At 38.7% G+C, this 15,305-nt stretch overlaps 1 protein-coding gene across 3 annotated transcripts in view; it reads left to right on the top strand.

The window, feature by feature from the left end:
* The window catches only part of ect2 (epithelial cell transforming 2), a 38,703-nt gene that overhangs the window by 18,438 nt on the left and 4,960 nt on the right, over positions 1-15,305 (top strand). For 2 of the 3 annotated variants that reach the window (XM_085447169.1, XM_085447170.1), the window contains exons 13-24: positions 1,029-1,153; positions 2,037-2,156; positions 2,235-2,303; positions 2,503-2,613; positions 4,136-4,232; positions 4,491-4,572; positions 5,704-5,782; positions 6,329-6,448; positions 8,045-8,183; positions 8,909-9,063; positions 9,706-9,813; positions 11,252-11,386. In XM_085447169.1, the coding sequence (XP_085303295.1) occupies positions 1,029-1,153; positions 2,037-2,156; positions 2,235-2,303; positions 2,503-2,613; positions 4,136-4,232; positions 4,491-4,572; positions 5,704-5,782; positions 6,329-6,448; positions 8,045-8,183; positions 8,909-9,063; positions 9,706-9,813; positions 11,252-11,386 (1,340 nt within the window). Of the gene's footprint in view, positions 1-1,028; positions 1,154-2,036; positions 2,157-2,234; positions 2,304-2,502; positions 2,614-4,135; positions 4,233-4,490; positions 4,573-5,703; positions 5,783-6,328; positions 6,449-8,044; positions 8,184-8,908; positions 9,064-9,705; positions 9,814-11,251; positions 11,387-13,132; positions 14,473-15,305 lie in introns of those variants that run through there. The other variant, XM_085447168.1, reaches the window with a different exon arrangement.

The following is a 15,305-nucleotide window of genomic DNA, read 5'->3' as shown; positions in this document are numbered from 1 at the left end:
ATTACAAAGTTATTGTTTGATGGATGACAAACTGCTTTTACGGTAATGTAGTTGGTTTTTATCTGTAACACAACCAAATTGTTTCTGATTTTTTTAGTTATATTCTCAATCACTCCCAGGCCAGCTGAGTGTAAAGGAGTACAAATGTGAAGTAGTCACCAGTCACCAGTTTGTCACCCTCAAACAAGCCAAGGTTTAATTTCTGGATAGCTCAGTGGATAGTGTAACTGTGCATGGCTTAACTATTAAAAACCCATAATGAAGAGATTACAAGTATCATTGTATACAAAATGAAAATCTTAAGCACTGCAACTGACTAGTCACCAAATATTAGAAAATACTAGCCTTACTTCCACTCAATGCAGTACCTTCATCTAAAGAGCATAGTTTAATACTTTAATTTGGCTTAAAGTGTTTGGGGGGATAAGATAAAAGCAGAACATGTAACAGATGTCAGATGGGGGGGGAAAAAGCCATTGGCAGACATAAACATAACCGCTTAGCTCTGGGACGTTCAGCTTCTGATATCTCAGTTTTAGGAAAAATGCCAAGAAATTTCTCAAGGAGGTCGTCTTCACAGTCAGCACAGAGCAATGTAAGACACGTTTTGTGTGAACGTCTGACTCTCGATTTGGCAAACGGCATGTTCTCTAACGTTGAGAGCACTGGCTTGTAAAGACCAATGAGGTCAGCCAGGCCATGTCAAAGGAAATAATTCTTTAAAGTCAAATAAATATATTTATTAACTCTGTGTACCAACATGAATAAACCAAAACCTATTAAAAACCTATAAACTGTGTTTTTGCATTTACATACTTTTCATTCCATTACATACATTGTGCCATTAACCCGCACAACAGAATTGCAGTACATAAAAAATATTTATAATAATAATAATAATTTTGTTTTCAGTCAGTTATAGTTGTTAACAAGCTATGATAGTGAATGGACATCTGGCACTCTCTGCCTGTACTTCAGTGCACCATTATAACCTTATGTCTTCCTGCCTGGCTTCTTTGTTCCTCCAGAGAGTTCGAAGCCTTCTAAGAGTTCAACTCCGGTTCTCTCCAAGCAGTCAGCCAGGTGGCAGGTCTCCAAGGAGCTCTACCAAACTGAAAGCAACTATGTAGACATTTTAAGCACAATCCTACAGGTAAGTGTGTGTCTGTGTTCACATGGTGTGCACAGTTCTAATATTTCCCCCTCAGGTCAACCTGTGTGTTGTCCCTGGCGACAGTTTGAGGCTAAACTATAATCATTAAAGGTTTGTATGTGTGTATTTGCAAGCTGCAACTTGGCCTGTCTTATCAGTTGGTCCCAGCAGAGAGTCAGACAGCTGACCAGTGAGGGAGAAAATGACCTGCCTGACCATTTCTCTCTCTGTCTCCGCTTGAGAATCTTTTACTCTTTTTTTGCTTCTTTTCTTTATCTTCTTTGGATTTCCTCCATTTTGATGTTGCTTACCTTCAGGTTGCTTCTGTGGCTCCTCCACTGTGATTTTTTTTTTTTTTTTTTTTTTTATCTTTATCAAAGAAAAACAGCAGAAACTGACTCCATTATCCAGAGATTCAGAATTTCATGCATGCCTAAAAAAGATGTAGTGCTGTTTATTACGGCATGTTTCATTGTTGGGTCATGTTTCTTTTTCTTTAGTATTTATAGATAATTGGATTTCATTTTTCAACCTGAAACAACAATAGCACAGTTGATTGGAGATGGGAAAAACAGATAAAGATAAAATGTATTATACCTTTTCTGTTTTTTCTCACAAGTGATGTTCACATTTACATGAATTAACTTGGACACAACATGATGGCATAAAAGCTTGAAAATACTAAAGCTTCAAGCCATTTTCTTCATGTATGATTAGAAGACAATTGAAAAATAATATCCAGAAAATATCCCCATCTCTGGGTACGTTGCTCTGGATTGTCATTTCATCTAAAATGTTGGTCTTTGATCTTTTGACATGTGAATCATTCTTGGTTCTTCATGGTGTATAATAAAGTATTTCCCATATTTACTTTAATCTTTAGCTTTTCAAGCATCCATTGGAAAAAGAGGGACAGGTGGGTGGACCTATCCTGGCTCAAGAGGAGATTAAGACAATATTTGGCAGCATCCCAGACATCTATGAAGTTCATACCAGAATAAAGGTAATGTATCCCCAAACGTTTGTCTTATGCAAAAATCGGAGAAAAGTTTTGTTGTTAACCTTCTGGTCTGTTGATCAGAATGATCTTGAGGAGCTCCTCACAGACTGGTCAGAAAACAGAAGTGTTGGAAACATCATTCTGAAATACGTGAGTTTCTACGTGTTTATACATGATGTATACATGCTATAAAAGTTCACACATGCTTGGTGGTCAAGGCTGGTCAAAGTCAGAGAGAAATAATATCGGCGTCATGGTGTGTCAAATTACTTAATGAGACTAGTATTTTGGATTCTCACGTAAACTTTATTCTTCTGTGTGACTCTTCCTTTTTTCCCCTTCCTTATAGTCTAAAGAGCTGGTGAAGGCCTACCCCCCCTTTGTCAACTTCTTTGAAATGAGCAAAGAGACCATTGTTCGGTGTGAGAAACAAAAACCACGGTTTCATGCATTCCTCAAGGTATGACCTTTTATGTTTGTGTGTTTTTTGCCTGTCTAGTGGATTTCATGACATGAGCAAAAAAAAAAATCTGATACATGAAAAAACCCCAACTTGATTAAAATGTGACAGATGTTTGTATCCACAGCCTTTTGACTGTTTACCACTGCAAATACTAAATCTTTCAGAGGAAGTCACATTATGTCCCCTTGCACCTGTCCATCTATGACTGACACTGACTCTTCAATTTTTATCAAAAGTACGATCCTTCAACTTGAGTTTTAATTTTGAGAATTTGGCAGGCAACTCCCTCCCTGCAACTTGCCGAATCTGGTGAGTGGGTCAGGTGGTGAGGTGAAGATTGTGTTGGTATGCATAAAAGACTTTTGCTTTCATTGTGCACTCAACATGGCGCACACCTTCAGTTTAGATTATTTCCTCTGAATGTTCACTGTCACATCCCAGTAGATTTTGCACATTATAGTAGAATCTCTTGTTGACAGTCTGACCCAAGGGGACAAGTTCACAGTGCACAACGAATGCTGAGAGGGGGGAAAAAAAAGAGATAATGTGACCATACTCCCAGTGTCGCTCTTCACTTAATGTGCTACCCTCAGGCTTATAAACTGGACTCTTCAACTGAAAATTACAGTGGTTGTAGCGGGAGACCAGACTCACATCACCAGCAATATTTCATCTCATGAATTCAAAACAGAAGCTGATGTTGGCTGTCTGCGTTGCAGTTTCACTGCAGACCTTGAACTTGCGCAAACAGTGCAAGTGGTAAGAACTGAGCTTCCAGGGAACAACATAACAAAAGCTGGCACACTGGATGCTGTCTGAACATGATGACAAGATGACCTTAAACACCCTAATTTTACTGGCCTGTTTCCAGAATTTTTTAATCACGCCTCAGTCTTATGCATATAAGACTTTTCGCTGGCTTAGAAAATCAGATTCTCAGAAGAAGGCTCACAGATTAATAAAACATAAACACCACCTCAGATTACCTAACTATTAAATTGTTTAGTACTTGCATAGCATTTTTCTACTCAAGTACTCAAAATGCTTTTATTACAAGCTTCAGTCACCCATTCACATACACATTGATACAAACACTTTTTTTTTATGTGCCTAAGCTCTTTTAACTTAACACATATACACTCCAATGGCTGCATCAGGGGCAGCTTGGGGTTCAGTCTCATGCCCAGAGATACTCCAACAAGCTTGACTACAGACAAGAGGAGCTGGGGATTGAACCACCAACCTTCTGAATGATCAACCTGCTTCTTGAGCCAGGCCTAAACTGGCTTTCTCCAGTGCATGTAAACATATAAGCAACAGATAAAACAGACATAGCATTTATTACATGTGTTGTGATGTGGACATGTCCTTGTTTTTTATGTTTTGGTTATTTATTTATTTATTCTTTTATTTTATTAACTTTTTAAGAATAAATTTTCCAGTTATCACGTAAATTAGGATTTAAATAACCAGCAGAAGTCTAAATCAAGCTTCAATTTTATTTGCTTCCATTATACAGATTAACCAGGCCAAGCCAGAATGTGGCAGGCAGACACTGGTGGAGCTGCTCATAAGACCAGTACAGAGACTGCCTAGCGTGGCCCTTCTTCTTAATGGTAACGCATAAATATATAACCCTTTGTCAAAATAGTTTAGATGAACTTTTTGCAGCAACTCTCCTTGTCTTTTTTTTTTTTTTTTTTTTTTTTAAATCTTTCCCCGTCTACATCTGCCACCATTTTTCTTTATGTCCTGTTGATTCCCTTTTGTAACTTCTCTTCCTCTGTTCTTTTCTGTTCATATTTCTGTGATTTTCATCTCTTCTCTCCCGTCTACTTCTTATGAAATTTTTTCCATTCTTTTCTCTATTCCAGACATAAAGAAACATACATCGGATGACAACCCAGACAAGATAACACTGGAGAAAGCAATTGAGTCTCTGAAAGAAGTCATGACGTGAGTTGGCGTGACCTTAACCTTGCTTTTGTGACAATTTCTCGGCTAGCGTTGTTTGATCATTTATACATTTTAACACTTTCTTGTGAATTCTCTTTTATCATAATGAGTCCTGACCATCATGCATATTCAAATTGTAGTAATTGACCATTGTTCAGTAAAGATTCGGCAATAATTGAAGCTGTTTAAATCTTGACACATCTGAAGAACTGCTGCAGATATTCATGGAGCCATAGTCTGAAAACACAGCTACCTTTTAATACAGGTGTATGCTGGTAAAGCATGAAATGTGCAATAGTAGAGAATAATAAAACCGTTTGTATAGTCGTGGTTATGCTACTTAAATTAATTAGACTTGGCAGTTTAACTTTAAGGTCACACCTCTGGACTTTGATCATCTCCAGCCGGAGACGCATTCTATCCAACAGTGCAAACATCTGTGATAACCAGTCTCATTTTACATTCTCATGTGGCTTTAACTGGGTCAGATGTTCTAAACAGTTGGCTATAATAATATCCCCTGAAATTAGCAGAAGTAGTCTGCAAGGTGGAATTCAGTGGAGTGCCACCTTGTGAACTTTTCTTAATGCTCAAAACAGCATTTTAACCAACAGCCAACTGGGTTTTTAATTTTCTGTTATGTACTTGTCCAAGAGAAATGTATTCTCTAACCATTTCGAAGTACTTCACCTCCTCATTACATTCCTAAATGTCCAGCGAACGCACAATCGATCCAATACCGGCTTCCAGTGACTGTATTTGTCAGTACTCCAATATCGGCATACACTGATTCATAAAAGGAAAAATATGCAGCACTAACATGATTTAATACCATTTAAAGGGACCTTCAAGACGGAGGAATGATTTCATATATTGTTGACCTTTTTTTTTCCCCTAACTGGCTTAACTTTTTGTTGCAGTTGTTAGCAAATTGCCGTGTTCTGTATTTGTGGTTATGATTGACTTTTATCAATAATTAAAACGGAAATAAATACTATCCTTGTAAAACTAAGACAGTTGATAAATTATGAAGCAATTTTGCTTTTTTCCAGTGGCCCACTGAATGATTTTGATTTTTTTCTTTTCTTCTTAAGCATTAATCACATTTTTTTTTGATGTCTCTCTTTTTAGCCACATTAATGAGGACAAAAGGAAAACTGAAGGCCAGAAGCAAATCTTTGATGTTGTTTATGAAGTTGATGGTTGTCCTGTAAGTTTGAAGATTGCTGCTGTTTACCTGTGTGTGATTGCTACACTCATTTTAGTGCAGATTGTGTACTAATTCATTTCTATGCAAAAATATTTTTTAAAAAAAATTGTGACGGTGAACGTCTGTCTTCTAGTTTTCCTCCAGAAGGCAGGCCCTAACCACTAAACAGACCAGGCAGTCTATTTCAGTCATGTGGAGAGGAACAATAGTATTTGTACTTTTGCAGTTAAAATGTAGTTGTTTTATAATGCATCCTAATGTTTTGGGAAGTGGGTTTGTAAGAATAATAATAATTTAACATTTTAAAGGGACTCGAGAGAAACCAAAAATAAACCACTGGCAAGTCTAAATAACCTGTAAGTGCAAATGGGACCTTGACAGTTTGTCTTCGTCTGTGTCAGGCCTGTGATTGGCTGCCTGTCTACGGCTACTACCATCTAAACTATGAGCTAGTTGAGCTGTTGGACATGCCTGCCTCCCTCTTTAACATGCACTCACCATTTTTCTCTTCACCTTCTTGCTACTTATCGTGCTTTCTCTTTCCAGGCCAACCTGCTGTCCTCCCATCGTAGCCTCGTTTACCGAGTAGAAACCATTGCTCTGGGAGATCAGCCATGTGACCGTGGTGAAAATGTCACATTGTTCCTCTTCAATGACTGTCTTGAGGTGAAAATGCATCAACACACGATTAAAGTTTTGGTCATTCAAAGACCCAGATTCACACTTATTAACCCCTGAACCCACTGTCAGTGTAAAGGTTACCTTTATCACACCAGATCTGAAACCTAGGCTGTATTTAAATCTACCTTTGGGCTTAATTAAAAATGTATAAACATTTCTTCATATTTATATGTTGTTAGGTAAAGCTCTTTCGCAGCTAAATTAATAATTTCAGTTCAGGTTTATTTATATAGCACCAAATCATAATAACAGTTGCTTCAAGGCACTTTGCATTGTAAGGTAAAGATCCTACAATAGTACAAAGACAACTGACAAAACCCCTATGAGCAAGTGCTTCGGCGACACTGGGAAGGAAAATATAGGAATATATTGCCACCTGTTGCTTTGGCATGTTCCTAGCAGCGTTTTGCTTCATTTTTGCATTTACGTGTGGACGGGATTATTTTTTTTTAAAATGAAAACGGAAAATCTCAGTTTTCAAAAATACCCGTGGACGTAGCCTCAGATGCAGACATTACCATTTCTTTTGTCTGTTTTTTTGGACTTATATGAATCTACTTGAGACAATAGGGTGACAGTGGAGTTTGAAATTGATACCGTAGGTGTTTCTACTAGGGGCAGCACTGGCAGCAGTCGGTATTTTTAATTGGGTAATTACTCCCTGTTAAAACACTTATTGTAAGTGTTGGTCTGCTATTGTGATTAAGAATAAGCAAATGATACATTAATAGTAATCGGTGCAGAAGTTATGGTCTTTCAGCTGTAATGCGTGGTTTAAAGTTACATAGTCATAGTATGATGCAGATTCTTTGTCACACAGGGGGCCGGCTAGATATACTTTTGCTGTTAGTGGTGTTTTCCATCTGTGACTTTAGTCTTGTCATATTCTTTTCAGAATTCTCCTAAAATATCCCTTGCACCCAAGATTGCTTATCTGTATATGTTGAGCTGTTATGTTTCCCAACAAAAATGATAAAGATAAAAAGAAGCTAAAGGCTTCAGAGGTTTTGGGAGAGTCTCTCAGCGTGTCTCAGAATATGCTGTGCAAGTCTCTTGCCAAATCAGGAATGTGCAGTCTATCACTGCTGACACAAAGTGTGTGTGTTAATTAGCAGTGGGTCAGCATGGGAACATGGCAGGCAATCATGAAAGAGACGAGGTTAGCGGCTGCGCTGATTCAGAAGTGTCAGTGACGCCTCCTAATGAGCCTGTCTGTGTGTGTTCAGCAGCTACACTGTGTGTGTTTTAATATATAGAATGGCCATTGTCATGGGTGGCCTCACTACTCTCTATCATCAGCAGCCATTGATTAACTCTTGACCTGGAATGTTGCGTTGTATTTTATCCTCTCCCACATCTCCCTCCTTTCTTCTCTGCCTCTTCTATCTTCCTTCTCATCTCCTAATTAACGTGACATTAATGAGTTGCATCGTTTACCTCTATGAAGGCATCATTGATTTATTGCCAAGCAATCGATAGCAGCTTCACCCACATACTGCAAAATGCACCCACACTCAAGGGATGTTACTTTGAAGTTGACTTTCACACTTACCTGCAAAGTTGGTGTCTGCATCTCTACAGATTGCAAGGAAGCGACACAAGGTGATCAATACGTTCAAGAGTCCGCTGGGACAGACGAGACCACCGCCCCCCCTGAAACACATAGCATTAATGCCGCTGTCTCAGATTCGACGAGTGCTGGACTTGCAAGACACAGAAGGTAAAATTGGCAAAATACACAGTTGCATCTTAACATTTCATCTGCAAGTCATCTCAGTGTCCATATGATCAGTCGTAAGTGGAGCAGAAGATTAAATAATTTCATTTCTAAGTTGTATTTTTGAAAAATCCTGTATCGTGCTTGATAAAATTTTAAAGAAACTGTCAGCTTCCAACTAACTGAAAATGTTAGTTATCTTTAATTAATTAATGTAATTTGTTGTTTTTCCCTCAAACAGTCCATCTGAATAATCACAGCTTCTGTTTGTTGTTATAATCAATTTCCTTCATTTGCTTTTAAGAGAGTACTTTGTTTACTTGCACTGCAGCTAAAGAAGGACACCCTGGCTGTAGAAGTACAGAGCTAACTAACTTTAGAAGATATCCACTCAGTCTGTCTGACTTGGACGCTGAAGCCTCATTAGATGAACTTTTGAATATTCTTTTGCACAAGATGACTCTGGCTTCTGTAACCCATCACCCCCAGCAGTCTTAAGTGTTACCATCATTTCTTCCTGCTCATCTCTTTTCAACAGTTTCTTCTCCCATCTCCTCTTCCCACACACTCCCTTGATCTTCCTTTTTTCTTTCTTATATCTTTCTCTTCTCACCGCCTGATTTCTTTTTTCTTTTTTTAAACCCTCTTACTTTTGTCACTGTTAATTATCTTCCCTCTTGCACCGTCACTGTCTGTCCTGGTCTCACTCTTTCAATTCCTCCCTTCAGAGTGTGTGAATGCATTCGCCTTGGTGGTTCGCCCTCCGACTGAACAGGAGAACTTGTTGTTCAGCTTCCAACTGGCGGGAGAGGAAACGGTTAAAAGCGCCTGGCTGCGAACACTTTGCCGCCATGTAGCCAACACCATCTGCAGGGCTGATGCGGTGAGAAGCAGCACACTCGTACATAAAGAGAAAGAAAGCAATGGAGGACATTTTTTGTTCGAATGTATTTGTTTCATACATTTGTATATGAGAAGACAGGGCATGTTTATGACATGCGGTTAGATGTGGGAATGCATATCGTAGTTATTGTTCATGGAAACAAAAATGAGAAATTACATAAAAGATTAAGTTATTTAGTGCTTGTGGAAAATGGTAGAAATCAGACTTCTCTGGTGTTGATTAAGCTCATGCATTGTTGAGCTCACTGGAAGATGTTAATTTGAGATGCTGCAGTTTGCAGAGTACTCAGCAGGGGGCGATGTTGGCATCTGTTCTGCCTAAACGGCACACAGCTGCATTCCTAATGCTTTTTTCACTGGGTCAGAGCTGCAATGTGAATACCAATGAGAGGACTTCAGTTTGTTAAAAAGCCCACTGCAGGGTAAGGGAGAGAAGGAAATAAAGACTGTGTTAATCCTCCTCCACATACCAGCCTACTAGTTCGACAACAGAGTAAAATGTATCCATCTGTACTGATTACTTGAATTGCACTCTTCAGGTCATGATTTACTATACTGAGTTTGGATCTTTTTTTTATTTATTTATTTATTTTTGTATTTTGTCATCTTGTCTTGCAAACAGGAAGACCTTATTCAGTGTACAGACCCAGACTCACTGCAGGTCAGCACCAAGGATATGGACAGCACCTTGAGCAAAGCCTCCAGGGCCATCAAGAAAACCTCTAAAAAGGTAAAGGTCGAAGAAGTGGCTTTTAATAAGGAACCCTTCCAATATTGACCCCTAAATATTAATGATTTTAGTGGTATTGTAAAGCGCTTTGGGTGCCTTGAAAAGCGCTATATAAATCCAATCCATTATCATTATTATTATTATCATTAATATTTGGTGGAAGGCTCCAAAAATTGACTCAGCGGGAGGAAAGAGATGGGCAACATGAGTATAAAACCTTGCATTCTTAGCAATTTTTATTTATTTATTTACTTTTTTGGATGTTCTAAAGAGTAAAGTAGGTGTGATGGAAATAGAAAGGGCTAAGTAAAAGACAGCAGCACGATGCAAAAACCGTGCAACTCGTTTCCCTCTCTGATGTCACACCTGCTTTTGTGGAAGATTTTCTTCTGCTGATGCCCTGCATGTTTGAACCTATAGCTCAGGGAGTTTTCTCTAGCTGCAAAGCTTCAGAAGCAGGTTGATCAGAAAGTGCCAGAAATGGTCCAATAAAAATCAAAAAACATACCTACTTCATCTCAATCACCTGTACTGTTGTTAATATGGCTGGTAGTAACCTGGAAGTCCCTTACACGTCTCCTTGCACTTCTGTAGTGTGTGCTGGATTTATTCCAGGGTGTCAAAATGGTCATTTTTCAACTTGATTTTTATTTTTCAGAAATGGATGAAAAGCTTGTTTTGGCCAAAATAAAAAAGTTAGTTTGAAAAAGAAGCTTACGTCTGCAGTCATGTTTGATTGAACTGCAAAGTAATAGCATTGTGGATACTGGAAGGCCTTCTATATACTAATTTATGTTAGTTTTGACACAGTATATGATAATGATTTAACAAATTGAACAAAATGTAAATCAAAGAACACCAAATTACCAGATGTTGACTAAATGCCTGCTCATTAGATGAGCAATGGTTTTTGTTGTGGGCACTTCTTGTCATAAGTGTTTTTGTAATTATTGAGGCCTTTGCCCTTTTTAAAAAAATGAAATGTGATCATTTAACAGACTGTACTTGATAATGACAGCTTTTACATATTTGTACCCATGCTCTGCCTGGTACAGATGCTTCAATGCCAGAAAAACTGCATACAGGTTTTTTTCACTGCGTTTGGAAGAAATAAATCCTCTAGTTATGCAGGTGGCTTCAGCAGTGATGGACACTAAGAGAAAATGCAAAATGAGTTACAGCTACAGATACTCAAAATGAAGTGGCTGAAAATAGAACCTGTTGAATGCAAAAATATCATGCGGCGCCTATGACAAAGATGAAGAGCAGGTGTTCTAGAAGTGTTAGTTTTCATGGTGCAACAAGTGGACAAAAGTGGAGCTTTGTTTTTTTTTTTCTTTTACCATTACAAATATGACAGAGACCTGCCAACAAAACTGAAATTATTGATGTTTCGTGTGTGTGTGTGTGTGTGTGTGTGTGTGTGCGCGCGCACTAGGTGACAAGAGCGTTTTCTTTCACCAAGACCCCAAAGCGTGTGATCCAGAGGGCTTTCATGGCCAACAGTCCTTCAGATGAGAAAAGCCAGAGGCTGAGCTGTGAAAACCGCGTCGGCAGCAGCACCACGTTGGCTGTAAGTTCATTTATCTATATGGCGTTATTAAGTCTGGTACTAGCTAACACAAGGTGTATTAATGATGTAGCCAAACTGAGATCATCTAATTTCTTGTATTATAATACTCACATTCACCGTCTGTATAACTCAGTTACTACATTTTGGTGTGTGTACGTGTGTGCTAAATGATGAAAGTGATGGATACTAAGAGGTTGTCCGTCTCTAACAATCTATCTGTCCACCTGTTCCTTATTGCTTTTCTGTTTTCTCCATCTCTCTCCCTTTGCTGAGAATCAGGTAATTGATCTCTCCATCAGACCCATCCAATTGGTGTCAGTTACTTTCATCTAACTTGATTAGAAAGCAGAAAAAGGGCTCGCGGTCTTAAATGTGCTGCGACTTTCTTCTCTTTGGCAAAGAAAAATAGTCCTATAATCTTCTTTCTTGTTTTCCTTTTTGTGCGCGTTTCAGTGGTTAATTTAATCGTAATGTATTCTAAAACCCTTGAGTGTGTAGTATTGGTACAACATTATCACATTTTTACCTTTTTGATAAGTATCTCGGGTAACATGCCTCTTTTTAATGGTATATGCATGTAAATGCAGACTGCAGAGTAATCCATGGGTAAATGCTCAAAGCTTATCGAGTCAGATTAATGGCAGTATGCAGAGTTCCTCTTGTAAACAGCAAGTGAAAAAGATTTTAGAAACTAGACAAAATATAACTTTTGCTGCTGGCTTATGAGGACTAGAGATTTATATGTCATTATTTTATTTATTTATTTATTTATTTATTACTATTTTTTAATCCGATGGAGTTTCTTTCCTGTAACCCCATAAATTATTTTCAATAGTGGCTAAGAATAGTTTTTTGTGCGAGGTGTTGAATGTTATCTTTCTGACTGAACAAAAAAAAACAAGCAAAGCTAGTATTTGCACATTGTGTAGTTAGAAGAGATTAGGATTTAGTGGCTTCTACCAGAAGTTGGCATTGCAGATTGCAGCTAAGTGAACTCGCCTCAAGGTCCCAGTATACCTGCCTTGCTGGTTGCTTTGCACACCGCCAGTAATGCTATTGCACAGCCGCATGCTCACTGTTGTGCTGCAGTATTCTCCTGAATAATGGGTGTCAGAGAAAACCTCTTCGTCAGTGCTGATAAATGGAAGAAATCACAATTGGAAGCAAAAGAGTTGCTTAGGGGGGTTTGTGTGAGGTTTTGTCTTTCCCCCCACAAAGTCTCATCTTTTCAAACTGTTGCAAGTTTGAAAAGGTGAATCTCTGAGCTTGTATGTCATATGTCAACCCATATGTCATTAAAATGGCAAGAAAACCGACACAAATGTATGGTAGCGCCATAGGTTATAGAAATTGAGAGGTGCTTGGGTGACAGGTGGTGGATGTGGGATCAATTTGACGTCAGCTTTGTCGTACAGTGTCATTCGCACTGTACGATGCAGCATGGCAGGTATAATGGGGCCCTTGCCTTTCCAGGCATATAGGAAAACTCATCTGTTCTGTAATGTAGAACCACTATGATACTACATGGTAGGATTTGCCTTCAGATGATTATACACTAATGAAAACATGATTATTTTCCATTTCTGCCAGTTCATCCACAAAGAAATCCTATAAACAGCCTTCAGTTACTGTACTGATCTGTGTTTCCTTGTAATGTTTTAGCTCGTCTGTTTTCTTGCCGTCCCCCCCCTTCATTAAATGTAAAACCCTGCTCCGTTTGTTTCTCCCTTTTGTTATGTACTTTAGATGCCTCGCGCTGCCTCAACATTCAGTTTGAATGATTCTACCAAAAGCAGTGCCGTGGTGCAGCGCTCTAACTCTCTGGACCACCCTCCAATCAGATTCAACATCCCTGATCGTATGCGAACCCCCTGCACTCCCCCCAAAAATCCTGTCCCCAAAATTGCTTCTGAGTTGAGCCAAGACCCCTAGCTTAATGCTTGCTCTGTCACCAGAAAATCTAAGCCCATTTTTAATGATTCTTTATTTAATCAACCAGCACTAACTCATTCCAGCCTCCCTGTTTCCTGGGAGTCGTCCTGTTTAAATCCTCCCACCTCTGCTTCTACTTCAGCTGTCCAAAACTCCACACAGCTCAACTCTAAACATTCCCGATCCAAATCTCGACTACATTTGTCCAGACCGCTGCCCTCTGTAGGATTCTAAGCAAGCTCCCCAGGTCCTCAACCTTTTAATGCCAAACGTAGGGGCTTTCCTGAGTCATGCAGAAATCCTCAAGTTCCCATGGATCCACAGAAGGCTGTCGTGACCAGTCCTTGCAAAGAGACTCTGCTTTAAATGATCGCTGAGCTTTGTCCTGGAGTTTGACGTGAGCAGACATTATTGTTGTTGTTGTCCACTTTCAGTCTCGGGTGCACCAATTCATTTTCCATTTTAAACTAATCCTCATTAAACTGTCTTGGCACATTTGCCTTTTTAATATCAGAGTATCACTGGTGCATTTCTAGTCCCAAATCAACTCCTTAGAAGCTGAGACCCTGCAAAATGAAAAATACAAATAAAAGATTTGCTCCACAGCCCAAGTCGGATCGACACAGACGGGATTCCATCAGTTTGCGTGTAATGCTTCTCTGCACTGGAGATTGGTATAGGTGTAAAGGGTGGAGATTTTAAGGGTTGATTTGGAGTAATTTTTCTGACGAATTTCTTAGATTACAGAGTGGTGGTGGTGTTGGTGGTGGATGGGAATATTCACCAGGTGGTGTACAGTGTACATGTTAGTAATGAGCAGGGGTCACGAAGAGCTGGGACTGTCATTCCAGATTGATACCTCTTATTTTGGGGGAGAGATTTAGATGTGAAGTCTTGATTTCACAAACAGATTGTTTCATTTTGCATTGAGCCAACTCATGAATATTAAAAAGGAATGATTCAGTTACCGTTACAACTATAAGACAGGATGATTTGTCTCTTATCGATCTTTGTTTTGATCAAAGCCGTTCTTTTTAGTGCCACTTGAAGAAAATATCAAGAATAAAAATCAAAATGTCAAAGTCTTCAGTTTTTGTATGCAGTGAGCTTTGTGTATTTGGGCTAGTTTACACACAAACATGACACTAAAATTAAAATGTCAATGTATTCACAATGTCAGTGTGACTTTTTATGTGAGCTTTAGTGTTTAGTGGCAGGTCAACTGTTATCTGTAATACATTTTAACCACATGTGATGCCTGAGTCACTAGGCACACAATGCCTCATATTAGCTGAAGCCATTTAAGGACCAGTATGAAGGATTTTTGTGGCATTGAGGTTGCAGACACTCGTGGTGTTGCCCTTACCTGATGCCCCTTTTTTCTGGCACATATTCTACAGAACTCGATTAAAATGCACCATTTCGTCTCTGGTTTGTGTTTGTGCTTTGTTTTGGGGTTTTGTTTTTTCTTACATGGGCATTTTGCTCAGTCACAAATTGTCAGATGGGAAAGAATTGCAAATGAAGTGAGAATTGCACTGATGCAAAAGGAGAATTCCTTGATAATGATACCAGCTTTTTATAGAAAGTGTTGTTTTGATTAGGTGCACTTAAAAAAAAAAAAAAAAAAAAAAAAAAAAACACCCATCGCATCTTAAATGCAGGCATCATGTAGATAATGATACATGTGTGGCAACATTCCTGCATAGGCAACCCAAAAGCAATGAGCAGGGTTTTTTTTTTTGTTTTTTTTCCTTGAATCTGCCATCATTGTTTTGCTAGAGCTGAAATGAGAAACTATAGATACAACAATAGTAGCTGTTGTCGAGTGTATTCAAGAAGTGTCTCTTCTGGATCAAGAAGAAACAACTTTATCGACAAAGAAAGCAAAATGTAGACACATTTGTACCTTAACAGAAAGCTTGAAATACTTAAGTTTTCACAGGGAAAACTGACTTATAGGCTTGAAATATTTTTGAATTCATTG

The sequence above is a fragment of the Copadichromis virginalis genome, linkage group LG23 (genome assembly GCF_057382275.1).
Source record: "Copadichromis virginalis isolate Kocher_CV1m ecotype Utaka linkage group LG23, C_Virginalis_male_GT1.1, whole genome shotgun sequence".
Lineage (NCBI taxonomy): Eukaryota > Metazoa > Chordata > Actinopteri > Cichliformes > Cichlidae > Copadichromis > Copadichromis virginalis.
The sequence above is the reverse complement of the archived record's forward strand: the minus strand, read 5'-3'. Positions and strand labels throughout refer to the sequence as shown.